Raw genomic sequence first — 13,987 nt, forward strand, 5'->3', positions numbered from 1 at the left:
GAGACAATGTATTAGAGAAGAAAACACCCTTCTCTTGTTTTTTTCCAAATGCATCAGTTTTCCTCTAGATGTGACATCTTTCCTCAATGTGAAAAAAACATGTTACACCACTTTGTTCCTCCGTTTATTTTAAGCTTTACTAATACATTCCATAAAACTCAGCAGAAATTGAATTAAAAAATATATATATAGTGACAGTAAAATACTTGGGACACTTGACAACATCTTGCGAAATTCAAATAAAGCATTAGTAATAACATGGGTTTAAAAAGAAATGATGCAAGTAAATGTAGCAGAAAAATTCACAATGAATTGTTAACACATCCACTTGGCTTGACTTGATTCTGTTATGTCACAATTTTGATGCAAAGACAAAAAACAAAAACAATCTAATGAGACATCTAATAACTTTCTCAGGTTTTTAATGTGGTTCAGTAGTCTTTAGGAGCTAGAAATATAGTACCCATAAATAACTTCTTGGAGCTCAACTTATATAAAATCTTGTGTGAATTTGAAAAGGAAACAGAATACAGAGATTGCTAGGCTATCCTCAATAAATATGGGATAATATAAAATAACACTTAATGCTGTTTAAAATATCTTTTCTTAAATATTCTGGGTTGGTAGAAATGTTACAGCCTCCCTACTATTAAAATAATTAAAAAGAGTGACAAGAAAAGATGAAGGGAAGTTCTTTGTAATTGTTTCTACTTTAGGGAGAGAGAAGGTAGCAGCCCAGACCCAGGAAAAGGGCAAGGGAGACAAATGAAGAGACTTTCATCATCTCTTTTCAATGTCTTCTTAATGCTACTGTCCAGAGCCCTATTTGCATCTTGGTTATCCATGGTAACTCGACGAGCTAGACTCCCCCAATGCTTAGGGAAACCTGAGCGGGAAGTACTTAAGAAGACCAATGTATTTCCATCTACAACTGAAGAACAAGGCAGAACAAGATGCCCAGTCAGGGGTTGGAAGGAGTCAAGGATCCACAACAGAATCTGGAACTGAAAGCACATTAGAATTCAATTCATTCAACTCTGATCTGACTTGCTCAAGGTCACACGGTACCTTGGTGGCCAAGACACAACTAGAACCCAGTTGTCCTCTCTCAGCATAGCACTCTGTCTATCCCTTCCCACTGCTCCTAACCCAAGAAGCCAGTTCGGAACTAAAGAGGATTCAATAAGCAAACTATCATTATTTGCTCCTAAGCCAAGTCTTTTGTCTTTGCCTATCTTTTTATTGCAAAAACTTTCCAGTACTTACAAGTAGAGATATGAGAATAATGAACCCCATATATCCAGCTCCCAGCTTAAACAATTACCAACTTGTGACCGATCTTCTTTCATCTATACTCCCCTCTCCTCCAGGATCATTTTGAAACAAATCCCAGAAATAGTATCATTATTTCTTTTTAAATATTAAATGCTCAAAGAAATGATACAGCTGCAAAAGCAGCAGAGACAATTTTCTTTAGGAAGCCCTGGTGTCTCTATCTTACACCCTTGCACTATTGATGGTGTTTTCCTTTTTATGTCACAGCGCTAGAACTAAAGGCCAACTCTTATCTCAGCACAGACCAGTAAGATATGCTCTGTGATCCTGTACATACACGGACAATATTAGTTTCTGGTGCAGTGAGGAATTTTGATGAAGGGATTATTTTAGACAACAAACGTGGAGAAAGCTAAACTTACACCAAGAGATAAACGCCTTTCCACCTTAAACAATACCCTGATACTGGACATTTGTTTAAATCAGGCTTAATTCTGGCCTGAGATTTAAGGCCAACTTCCTCCATAAGTTCATATGAAAGGTACTAAATAATGTAATTCTTAAGGTTTAACAAATCCACAAAATAAAATAACAATAAAAAGTTTTCACACCATTAGGGTTATGCCTCCTCTAGGACACAGACCATTTATTTGTCCTAAGGACATGACGGAAATTTAAAATTAATAAATATAGCAACACTTTTCCTTCATACAGCCATTTAAATTTTGCCCACAGAACAAATACATTTTAAAGACACTTAAAAAATTCTTCATTGACAAATAGGATCATGTTACTGGAACTAAGTAGACATAGATAATAGAGTGTTCGTATGTGTGTGTATAAATGGATACTTGCAGCTACAATACTGACAAATAACATTTCCACTTCTAATTTTCCATTTCACCTCCCTCTCCCTACACATTAATTTTTTATATGAATTTACAAGTACATATTTAAAAACGAGACTATGTTAGAAAGCCAAAGTGAGTAGAAAAAGAAGGCAAATCAGAACCCTAAGTTGTTTCACCCTTAAATGAAATAATTTCATTTCAAATATAGATTCATTTTTTCCCTGAAAAAAAAAAAAACCCTGCAAGATATAATTTTTTACCTTTTGGAAAATTTTACAATTTATCTTCTATCAAAATTATGATGTTCCTACCTGCTGATGTTTCTCTAAATTTGTCACTGGTCTTCTTTTTCCTCCATTTCCAAGGCTTAAAGATTTTACCAATGGTGGAGAGTTTCCCCTTTCTCTTGAAGGGAGGTGTTTGGGAGCCTGCTGTTGGGCCATCTGAGTTTGCTAGAGAAGCTTTGTCCAGTCCATCAACTGTATAAAGAAAGTCAAGTCAGAGAAAAGCTGTAATAAAAGTTTGAAACAACATCATCTATGTCTTCCTGCACTATTCAAAGTAAGCATGCTCACTTTAATTGGAATCTCACATAAAGTTTATTTTGCCCCATTTCCCTGCCGGTAGAGCTCCTCTAATATCAATCAATAAATCAATCCTTCAGAAATTATAGTCCCCTTAGATAATCATTTTGAGGAAACAGAAAAGAAAAAAGAGACCTACATAAAAGGTAAGGCCAGATAAATAAGGGTCTGCGAAACAGCTGAATCCATCTGCAACAACTACATCGATATTTTGTGCAGAAATAGAGTATTCTAAGTGAAACAGGATGTTCCTCCAGAGAGTAGTTTGGCATTCTCAGTAATGAAAATGACAGTTATGGTGTAGTTAAAACCAGGTTATTTTTCCTTCACAAAATAAAATTTAGTGCCAAGAAGCTAAATTCTAAATTTTACTATACTAAAACTATCTTTTGCTTCTGTTACAAAAAAGGTTTTAGCTTCAAATAAACTGATAACTATCACGAATGACAAAAAATACGTGGAAAATATGGATGTCGTAGGTAACAGAACATATCTTTATGTGCCTCAATCATTTCATCAGTCAGAAGGCCCCAAACCTTAAGTTGCCTTACACTATGTTCATAACAGAAAGAAGATGGTGATAACTTATATTACCCCGAAGATTAAATTTTAATGGCAAAAAACGGGAAGCAACTAAAGAATGGATAACTATGGTATTTTTCATGCAATGAAGTAGCACTCAGCAATTTAAAGAAAAGGAGCCACTGATACCTACAAACAATGTGAATGTATCTCAAAAACATTGTGCTGGAAAAAAACAGCAACACACAAAAGAGTACATACTGTGTGGTTCTATTTATATGAAGTCCTAAAAAAGGCAAAATGAATTTATGGGAAAACAGAAAAAAGAAGAAGAAAGAAAGAAAACCAGAAGAGTAGTTGCTTCTTGGAGTGAAATGGAGGTGGGAATTAATTGAGAAGAGGTTTGAGGGATTTTCCTGGGGTGATGGAAATTATCTCAATAAAGGATGGATTATACAAAATGCATCAAATGGTATTTATGATATTGTGCATTTTACTTTATGTAAAATCTACCATTAAAAAAACCATAAATAAGTAGTGAAGTCCAATTAATGGCATGCACGCTGACATGTTTAGGAATGAAGTGTACTGATGTCCATCAAAAATAATAAATTGATGGATAGATGGAATGGAGATGGATAAATTTATAATATAGTAAAATATAGCAAAATGTTAAGTGTTGAATCTAGGTGGTGGGTGTGTGGTCATTAATTGCATAATTCTTCCATCTCCAAAACTTTCACAATAAAATATTGGGAAAAATAAAACAAAAATTGAATGGCAAGAACCTCTGCTTCCAGGAAAATGGAGTAGACTTACTTTTTCCTACTTCTCTTGCTACATACAACTAAAAAAACCCCGAATGCTATATATAAAAGAAACATGAAAAGACTATACAAGGTGAAAAGAAAGTAGGCCAGCTTGGGACCTCAGGACCTAAGAAACAACATGGAGGTAAGATCCCTGGGTTTTCCTTTAGTCTCATGTATTCCAGACTTGCAGCTGAACCTGAAAACACCAATGGGCACAGACCAAAAATCCTCAACAAAAGCCTGCTCTCTCTAGCCAAAGGAGCAGGAAAGGGACAGCCTAGCAAGACAGAAAACTTTTAGACAATAACTGCTCCACTCCAGCAAAACACCACAGAAGAAACTATGACCATCCAAGCCAAGAAAGGCTGAGTGGGTAGACTAGACTTGTACCCTCTAATGAGGAGCCCCCAAACCCCTATCAGAGTGGTATCAGAGAGGACCAAGTAGGGAGCCAGGACCTTCCTGTGCGCCAGCTGTTAATGAAGCATCCTCTACAGTGTCAGTGGAGACCATGTGGGAACCTGGTCTTCCACCCATACCCAGTAATGAGGTATCTCTTCTTCTCCTTCCCCGCCAGTATTGGGGTCACACCAAACCACTGCCCAGTGGGAACAAGACCACCCCCACCCACTACGGTGTCAGTAGAGACCACATGGGGATCTGGAAGTTGAACCGTGCCCGAGAGTAATGAAGACCCTTCCCTCCATTTCTGCCGCCAGATATCAACTGAGGATGAAGGGAGAACCTGGGTTTTTACCTCCGCCTGGCAGTAATGAGGTGGCACCCCTCGCTTCCCTTGCTGGAGAGGTGTCAGACAAAGCCAGTTAAAACAAAAGGTTTCCATAACATTTACAGTCTCATAATATAATACAAAAATGTTTTAAGTTTCGATCAAAAATCACTTGACATACCAAGAACCAGGAAAATCTTAAACTGAAAGAAAAAAGACAGTCAATACAATGCCAATACCTTAATCCTTATAAGTTCTCCTTCCAAACAAGAATGATAAATCCTGTTCTTCCCACTCATAAAGTCAACTCTAATTTCAGGCAGAAATGCAAGTTTGGCAGTGACTGATTCTTCTGTAAATGGTTCCTAACCCTACTTTACCCCAGCCACGTTGGCCACAGTGCAGCAGGCAAAGAGATGAGAAGGACTAATTTGGAAGCTAAGCCAGAGTTAAAAAGTAAAATCCTTATTTACTTTACTTCCACTCCTGTCCAACTGCCTTCCTTAAACTAGGGGCAAACCCAGGGAGAAACTGACCATATGGTATTTCTTCTCCACTGAGACTTTATGCTGAAGGCTCAATTTTGAACAATTTAAATGCTGTGAAATATAAAAGGACTGACTATTACAAACATGGGAACTAAAGTTACCATCTCAAATTCACCTCCGTGGCTATAGACACACATTTAGTTCTCATTTTCTCTCAACCCACATATCCGGTTCCCTGACACTCCATCAAAATTCTGCCTTTGATCTGAAACACTAAGGAATAGTCTATTTTTTCTCCTGAAGACAAAAACAAATGAAAACAAAAATTAATTATTCCTTAGGTGACAGAAGGTGACAGATGGGGAGACTGAATGAGGTAGTTGAAAAATGAAAGCCTTCATGTTAAATTCATAGCTACATAAGACATTAACTGCCATACCTTTCTTTATTTTACATTTAGTTTTAGTCTTTATCTCTACTCCGGAAGGGGCCTGGGCCAGTGCCAATGACCACAGCAGAACACGCACACACATACCTTTTTCCTGACTGAATGAATCCACCTATAATTTTGTAATTATTGGGCTATTACAGTAAACCACACTTGCAAATAGGAACCATACGTCGGCACAGTTGGCCACACTGCCATTGTACTTCTTGTAAATCATGAACATGAAGGGGACTGCCACCTGATTTGGAGTAGTATAAACAGAATATTTACTCCTTTCTTTCCTCCAAACACCTAGGATACTGCCAGGACCATTGATAATTCTATTATTTTTCTTTTGGACCAATTTACCATTAAAGTCACTTTGAAACTTTCAAAAAATTTTTTCACAACAAATCTAGTGAATTTGGTATTTACACACAGATAAGAACAAATTGCCAGGTAAAGCCCAGATGAAAGTCTGATTTCCCTGTTTTATTTTTACTTTTTTTAACATCCATCTTTTTATTTATTTATTTATTATTATTTTTTGGTCACACCACTCGGCCTGCAGGATCTTAGTTCCCCAACCCAGGATCAAACCCGTGCTCCCTGAAGTGGAAGCGTGGAGTCTTAACCGCTGGACCACAAGGGAAGTCCCTGATTTTCCTGTTTTAAATGTTTACTTTGATCCACTTACATGTTATGAAGAGTGACCTGTCATTCAGCAGGACTTTCTTTTTCACACTGGAAATCAACATTTAAAAATATTTAATTAAATTAATTAATTAATTTAAAATCTCCTTGAGGAGGAGATTAATAAAATTTATTTACTTTTAATTATTTTTTTAAAATTTTTATCGGAGTATAGTTGACTTACAATACTGTATTAGTTTCTGCTGTACAGCAAAGTGAATCAGTTATACATACACACATATCCACTCTTTTTTAGATTCTTTTCCCATATAGATCATTACAGAGTATTGAGTAGAGTTCCCTGTGCTATACAGTAGGGCATTATTAGTTATCTATTTTATATACAGTAGGGTGTATATGTCAACCCCAATCTCCCAGTTTATCCCCCCATCCTTATCTCCTGCTAACCATAAGTTTGTTTTCTACAGCTGTGACTCTACTTCTGTTTTTGTAAATAAGTTCCTTTATTTTTAATTTTAATTTTATATTGGAGTATGGTTGATTAACAATGATGTGTTAGTTACAGGTGTACAGCAAGGTGATTCAGTTATACCCATACAAGTATCCATTCTTTTTCAAATTCTTTTCCCACTTAGGTTATCACAGAATATTGAGCCAAGTAAATATTATTTAAATATTTTTAAAAACAGTCATTAGCTGTTCAAATGCAGACATTTTAAACAACACAGCTCAGTCTATCTTCCCACCAAAATAAGCTCGTTCCTAACAGGATTTCCCTGCACCACCAACCAGTAAGATCCAGAAAATACATGAAGATTTTACTTTCCATTTAAACAGAAGTTTATCAATTAGACAATCCCAGCGCTACTGTGACCACAGAAGCCAAAAATAAATGAAGCTAGATAATTATCATATAAATTAAATTATAGACTTGGAGAGTCTTTTCTTTGAGATCTGAGAACTGAATGACAAGGAGTCTTAGAAAAATTAACCCTATTTAATACGAGTTTGTAGTATTTTATAATGTTCAATAGTTCTCTAATAGTCTAGATATTCATTTTCGGGTTTTCTCCACACAATTATTTCAGTCACTGAGAAAGTGAGACAAATGTGGCGGAACATTCCACCTCACAAATTTCGTAGGTGAAAGATCATTTAGAAAAGAACCTCAATAAAAGAATTCTCGGTACTAATTCTAAAGAAAGTGATAGCCACTCTGAAAAAAAACGGTGGCAAAGATGGCCTCAACTGTCCTCTAAATATCCTTACATATCTTTTAACTTTTAAATTTTTTTGGCTGCATTGGGTCTTCATTGCTGCACACGGGCTTTCTCTAGTTGCGGCGAGCGGGGTCTACTCTTTGTTGCAGTGCACGGGCTTCTCGTGGCAGTGGCTTCTCCTGTTGCAAAGCACAGGCTCTAGGTACGCGGGCTTCAGTAGTTGTGGCTCGCGGGCTCTAGAGCGCAGGCTCAGTAGATGTGGAGCATGGGCTTAGCTGCCCCACAGCATGTGGGATCTTCCCGGACCAGGGCTCGAACCCGTGTCTCCTGCATTGGCAGGTGGATTCTTAACCACTGTGCCACAAGGGAAGTCCCTATCCTTACATATCTGAAGGTTAATGAGAATACATTTTTGAAGCCCAGTAATAACAAAAACAATTAAAGCAAACTCATATGTGGTTAAAAAAAAGAAAACTGTTGATAATACTCTGCTGTACTAAGTATATGCTTACAATACTACTCATAGTGATTTTATCGGACCGAAGAATGTACCTATTAAAAGGGCATTGTACAAAAACATCTGACATTTAAAAATCAAGAACTTAGGGACTTCCCTGGTGGCAAAATGGTTAAGAATCTGCCTGCCAATGCAGGGTACACGGGTTCAATCCCTGGTCCGGGAAGATCCCACATGCTGCGGAGCAACTATGCCCATGTGCCAAAACTACTGAGCCTGCACTCTATAGGCCGCGAGCCACAACTACTGAGCCTGCATGCCACAACTACTGAAGCCCATGTGCCTAGAGCCCATGCTCCGCAACAAGAGAAGCCACAATGAGAAGCCTGCACACCGCAACGAAGAGTAGCCAACGCTCGCTGCAACTAGAGAAAGCCCGTGTGCAGCAATGAAGACCCAACGTAGCCAAAAATAAATAAATTTATTTTTTAAAAACTCAAGTACTGAAAAGAAGTAAGAAAACAAGCAAACCAAAGTTTATTTCCTTAATAGATGGCTTCTAGGCTATTTTCTTTGTGCCTTTGTAAGTTATTATGCTTATGTAATAATATCACTATATATATTTTTTATATCTATTACAGTTTTTATGTTTCCACTATAATTCTGTCACCTTCCTCTTTAAAGGCCACAGAACACATGGCAAAGAAACATTAGGGCTGCACTTAGGGAAGATTTAACTTTATTTCCTACCCTTACATGAGGCCTCTCTCTCACAAAACAGTGACTTAGAAAACATGCTGTCAGACAGGGGCATACATCCAGTTCTGGGCACAGAACCAAGTAGACAACAAGGTCAGAGGGAACGGATGCTATGAGCCGTCGCAGACGAGATTGGATTAGGGAAGCCAAGTGGCTATCCTTGTCTTGCGTTGTCTAAAGGAGACCCTTACTCTCTTGCTAATCAGCATTTACATTGGGTTGGATCAAATCTCTTCCTTTTGGGGGTAGGATGAATGACCAGGGGAAGGGAAGGGAAAAGGAACAGAAGAATAAAAATGTGTGGCATTACATGGCGTTAGGAGTTAATTCTGAAACTGGTATACTTGTAAACTGGATGGAACAAATTGATGGTGGATGTTAGGAGCCAGATTTGTCAGTCTTGGAAAGGAAGGTTACAGATAAGCAAGGGGGAAGCTAGAATGACCCATGTGGCACTGAATTAGAGTTGGAGGCATCAGTATGAACTCCTGTTTTGGCAAGAGAAAGAGAAAGAAGGAGATAGATAGATGACAGATAGATAATAGGTATGTGTATATACAGGGCTCAGTATACACACGTGTATTTCCTATTCATTCTGAGGGGCTAGAAGCAATGACACCCCAGTGAGCACTCAGGTCTTGGTTTCTAATAGCACTCTCCGATAAAAGGGATCAGACCTTTTTCCAGAAATGGCTGCTTCTAGGGTTGGAGCAAGGAAAATACTAGATGAGCTTGGAGCATCTTATAGTGCCAGAAAGTAAACAAGCACTCAAAAAACATTCTGATGAGAGAATGTCAAAGTCACACAGGAGCCAACTAAGAGAGTCCCACAGGCCAAAGATGGAACAACTTGAGCAATAAAATAAACAGTGCAGTATTAGATAATAATTCAAAGTATAAAATAAATATCTGTGAGTCCATACTGAATAAATACTAAATAAATAAATAAACGTGGGATAACAGAAAAGTCTGTACAGAAGAATCACAATTAATTTATATACATACTCCACTCTCAGGAAGGTGGATCTTAACTCCCCACCCCTGAAATGTGGGCTATACATGGTGACTTCCTTCGAAAGACTTCGGTATAGGGAATTCCCTCGAGGTCCAGTGGTTGGGACTCCACGCCTTCACTGCCGAGGGCCTGGGCTCGATCCCTAATCAGGGAACTAAAATCCCACAAGCCGCGCAGTGTGGCCAAAAGTAAATATATACAATTAAAAAAAAAAAGACTTCAGTATGGAAAGGTAGAGAAAAAGAGGGACTTCACGGTGGAGAAACCTGATAAACACTACCTCAACCAAGTGATGGATGTTAACTTGATCAGTGATAAGTCATGTTGAGAGCATGGACCCTTGATATGATGGATGAGAATCAGATGTTGAAACCTATAACCCCATTGTAACCATAAGAAAAGCATTAGACAAACCAAATTGAGGGACATTTACAAAATACCTGACCAATAAATACACCTCAAGGTCATTAAAACAAGGGAAGTCTGAAATTGTCCCAGACCAGAGGAGGCTAAGGAGACATGATGAATAAATGTAAAGTGGTATCCTGGATGGAAGCCTGGAACAACAACAAAAAAAAGGATCTTAGGGAAAAACTAGTGAAATCCTAACAAACTGTGGAGTTTAGTCAATAATAATGCACCAAAACTCCTTCCTTGGTTGTAACAAATGTATTCTACTCATTGAAGAGATGAACAACAGAAGAAACTAAGCTGGAGGTATATGAGAACTCTCTGTACTGTCTTTGCAATTTTTCTGCACATCTAGAACTATTCTAAAATAAGGGGTTCATTTTTTAAAATGTGGATTAACTAGCAAGGAGAGGATGAGGACTTAGGAGATTCCTAGGGGACAGGGTATCAGTTGTAGAGAGACCTCGGGGGTGGTGTCATTTATCAACAGTAAAGATTTCTGCTCGAAGTTTTAGGAAGTAATATGTTTTAGAATTGCCCATTTTTCTCTCCAAAATCTCCCTTTATTAATGCTTTCAACTCCCAGTATTTTATCACTAAGAGAATATTTACAGGTCATCAAACTGCTGTTTCAACACTTTGTATTACATGATGGATGGATCCCAATAAGGTAAGTGGTATCTAATATCTTGCAAAAGAGTAGACAGTGGGCCCAGTTACTACTGATCAGTTACTGTGGAACCACACGGACAGAGGCGATCCCCAACACATGCGTGTGTGCTGTACTAGTAGCATGTACTGCTAACACAGAATGACAAATCTGGGAATAAAAATGTTTTAAGTTACTTGTACTTTGTTTTTAAATCACTGAAGCTCAATTATTTTCAACAATAAACTTCTATTTGGGAATCAAAAGTAAACTTAAAAGACTGAAATTTATTTCATGACAATGGAGGATAGCTTTTCTAGCTTATCCATTTTTTCCCTGAACTCATGGGCATGGGAGAAGAGTGGTATAATTCAGGAACAGAAATCCCACAGCACACACTGGTGTGAGAGGTTTGATGAGCAGACCCAACCATGAACTAGTCACTGACCCATCCTGGGTTTCATTCTTTCCTGAAAGTGGAAATTCACAAGCACTTTATTAAGAGCAGAATTAATAATCACTACTATTTACTGAGTATTTACTGTGTGCCAGGCACTGTGTTAAGGACTTTACCTGCATTAGCTCATGCTAATTCTTACAATAGCTCTGAGATAAGTATCATTAGTGGTCCCATTTTTGAGATGAGAAAACTCAGATACACAGAGACTAAGCATCTAATTCAGTATCTGGGACATCGTGTGTGTGTGTGTGTTTATATTCATCACAGAGAAAGGTTAAATAAATATTTATCAACTAAATATATGACTAGATAATGAATAAATAGGTATCTTCCTCAAGTGACACACCGAGCAGGTGGCAGAGAGCTTGGATCAGAAGTCAGGTCTGTCTGCCTCCTGAGCTGGCCCTCTTAACCACCATAGTGCAAGGGCTGCTTTAAGTCGGTTCCATGACTCGCCCTGTCGCAAACTGTAAGACAGGATTCCTCCTCTTACAGAGTTCGCGGTAAGGTGGGGGAAGCAGACGTGATCAGTGGTCAATGATGCCAGCCAACCGGGGAGGTGCTGGAATAAAGGCAAAAGCAGAGAGACCAGTAAACTCTGGCTGGGTGGCTTGGGACTATTTCACAGGGAGTGGGGAGACTTGAACTGGGACAGCCAAGATGAGTAGCCTTTCCGGTGGAAATCAAGGAGGGAATGCCTCGAAAGTGAACAAATTAAGGATGGCTGACCTTTTAAAGTAATGCCAAGAAAAATGTTCTCATTATCACAGTGCCCTGCTCATAAGAGACACATGAGACATCTTTATGGAAAAAAATAAAAACAAATTTATAAAGTCCTATCCTTGAACATGTGAAATGGTTAAATGTGAAATTTTTAAAAAGGAGCTAGAGAATTTTTGAACTTTCTATATATCAATGCATATAACACTAGATAAAAATCTGAGAAAAATACCATTTTAGAGTTAGAATAGATCTTAGATGACGCAGAAGAAAACTGCTTTTCACCTGCTGATAGTTCCTTTTAAAAATAATCAGCATTAAGGTAATAATCATGGCTAAAAAATATATTTTAAATTGTTTAGCCACCATCTTTTGAAATGCAGCAAGAGTAAAAAGAACGGAATGTAAACAAGAAATTAAATTCAAAGAAAAATATCTCCAATTGCCCTTCTACATGCATCACCTATAGACTTTCTTGGTCACATCATACTTGTCACTAGAAGTAAATCTGTAGATATTTTTGATTTTTGTTGTTGTTGTTAATTTCACAAGCGTTTCCAGGTATGTGAGAAGAGCAGAGGTCAAGAGACTCATGTGAAACCTGGATTGTAATTGACTAGGTGGCTCCCTTCTGCACCTGACCTTACTTTAATTGATTTGAAACTAGACCTCAAAAAAAAAATTTTTTTTATTAGAAAAAAGAAGAATAGGGGGGCTTCCCTGGTGGCGCAGTGGTTAAGAATCTGCCTGCCAATGCAGGGGACACGGGTTCGAGCCCTGGTCTGGGAAGATCCCACATGCCACGGAGCACCTAAGCCCGTGAGCCACAACTACTGAGCCCGCGCATCTGGAGCCTGTGCTCCGCAACGGGAGAGGCCGCGACAGTGAGAGGCCCACGCACCGCGGTGAAGAGTGGACCCCGCTCGCCGCAACTGGAGAAAGCCCTCGCACAGAAACGACGACCCAACACAGCCAAAAATAAATAAATTAATTAATTAATTTAAAAAAATAGATTGGATTTAAAAAAAAAAAGAATAGAATGTGAAAAATGTTGCCGCAATAGAGTAAAATGAAAGAATTTTAGTTTCTCTGGAGGAAGACTAATATTTATTCACTAGTTAATTAATTATATACTAGACTATAATTTGCCTCCCAAGTTGCCAATTTCCATTCCCCTGTCACTTGAGAGAAACGATGAAGTTAGCTAAAGGGACTTGGGATGAAATCAGTATTTCCCACTGTCACTGAGATTAATACTATGAAGATTTTTCAAAATAACGTTTGAGGTATAACATGCATACAGCAAGCAAATGATTTGGTACATGCAACCACCATCCAGATCAAGGTCTAGGTCATTTCCAGGCCCATAAAACCTGCTTGTGCTCCTTCCCAGTCAATACCATCCTCTCCATCCACGCCCCCAAATAACCACTGTTTTGACTTCCATCGCCACTGATTTGTTTTACCTGTTCTTGAACTTCAACTTAGCGCAATTATACAACATACTCTTTTGTGTCTGTCTTCCTTCACTGAACATTGTGTCTGTGAGACTCATCTAAATACACGAGCATTTCAAAGCAAAGCTACCTAGGTACAAGATGAAAAATATGCCATCTATCTCAGCAAGACCTCAGATGGGAGAGTACTTGAACATGATGAGCTTTTTCACAGCTCTTGCTTTTAGAAAGGATATCATTTCCATTTTCTTTACCTGGAACACGTAAATAATATCTCCTTCCCCTTACTAGATTTCTGAGAAAGCTAATCTACCTTTCCACCATTTTTTGAGGTTGCCCTGAAGCCATGCTAAATTAGAAGCTCACCTCAGCAAGCTTAATGATGGAGAAGCAGTTTATTTTCTGTAAATAATGACAGCTTTATGTTTAGTCTTATTCTGCATATTAGAGCAGGCAGTAGTCTGAGCAATGCGGTTCAGAGAAACACTGAGGATAA

The 13,987-nt window shown here is 38.2% G+C and overlaps 1 protein-coding gene across 8 annotated transcripts in view; it reads right to left on the reverse strand.

Annotated features, from left to right (window-relative positions):
• PHACTR2 (phosphatase and actin regulator 2) overlaps positions 1-13,987 on the reverse strand; it is a gene marked incomplete at its 3' end in the record, with an annotated part of 263,313 nt that overhangs the window by 95,463 nt on the left and 153,863 nt on the right. For all 8 annotated transcript variants that reach the window (XM_082405470.1, XM_082405469.1, XM_082405472.1 and 5 more), the window contains exon 2: positions 2,438-2,605. In XM_082405470.1, the coding sequence (XP_082261596.1) occupies positions 2,438-2,605 (168 nt within the window). The remainder of the gene's footprint in view (positions 1-2,437; positions 2,606-13,987) is intronic.

This window comes from Balaenoptera borealis, assembly GCF_965194805.1.
Source record: "Balaenoptera borealis genome assembly, chromosome: 9".
NCBI classification, from domain to species: Eukaryota; Metazoa; Chordata; class Mammalia; order Artiodactyla; family Balaenopteridae; genus Balaenoptera; species Balaenoptera borealis.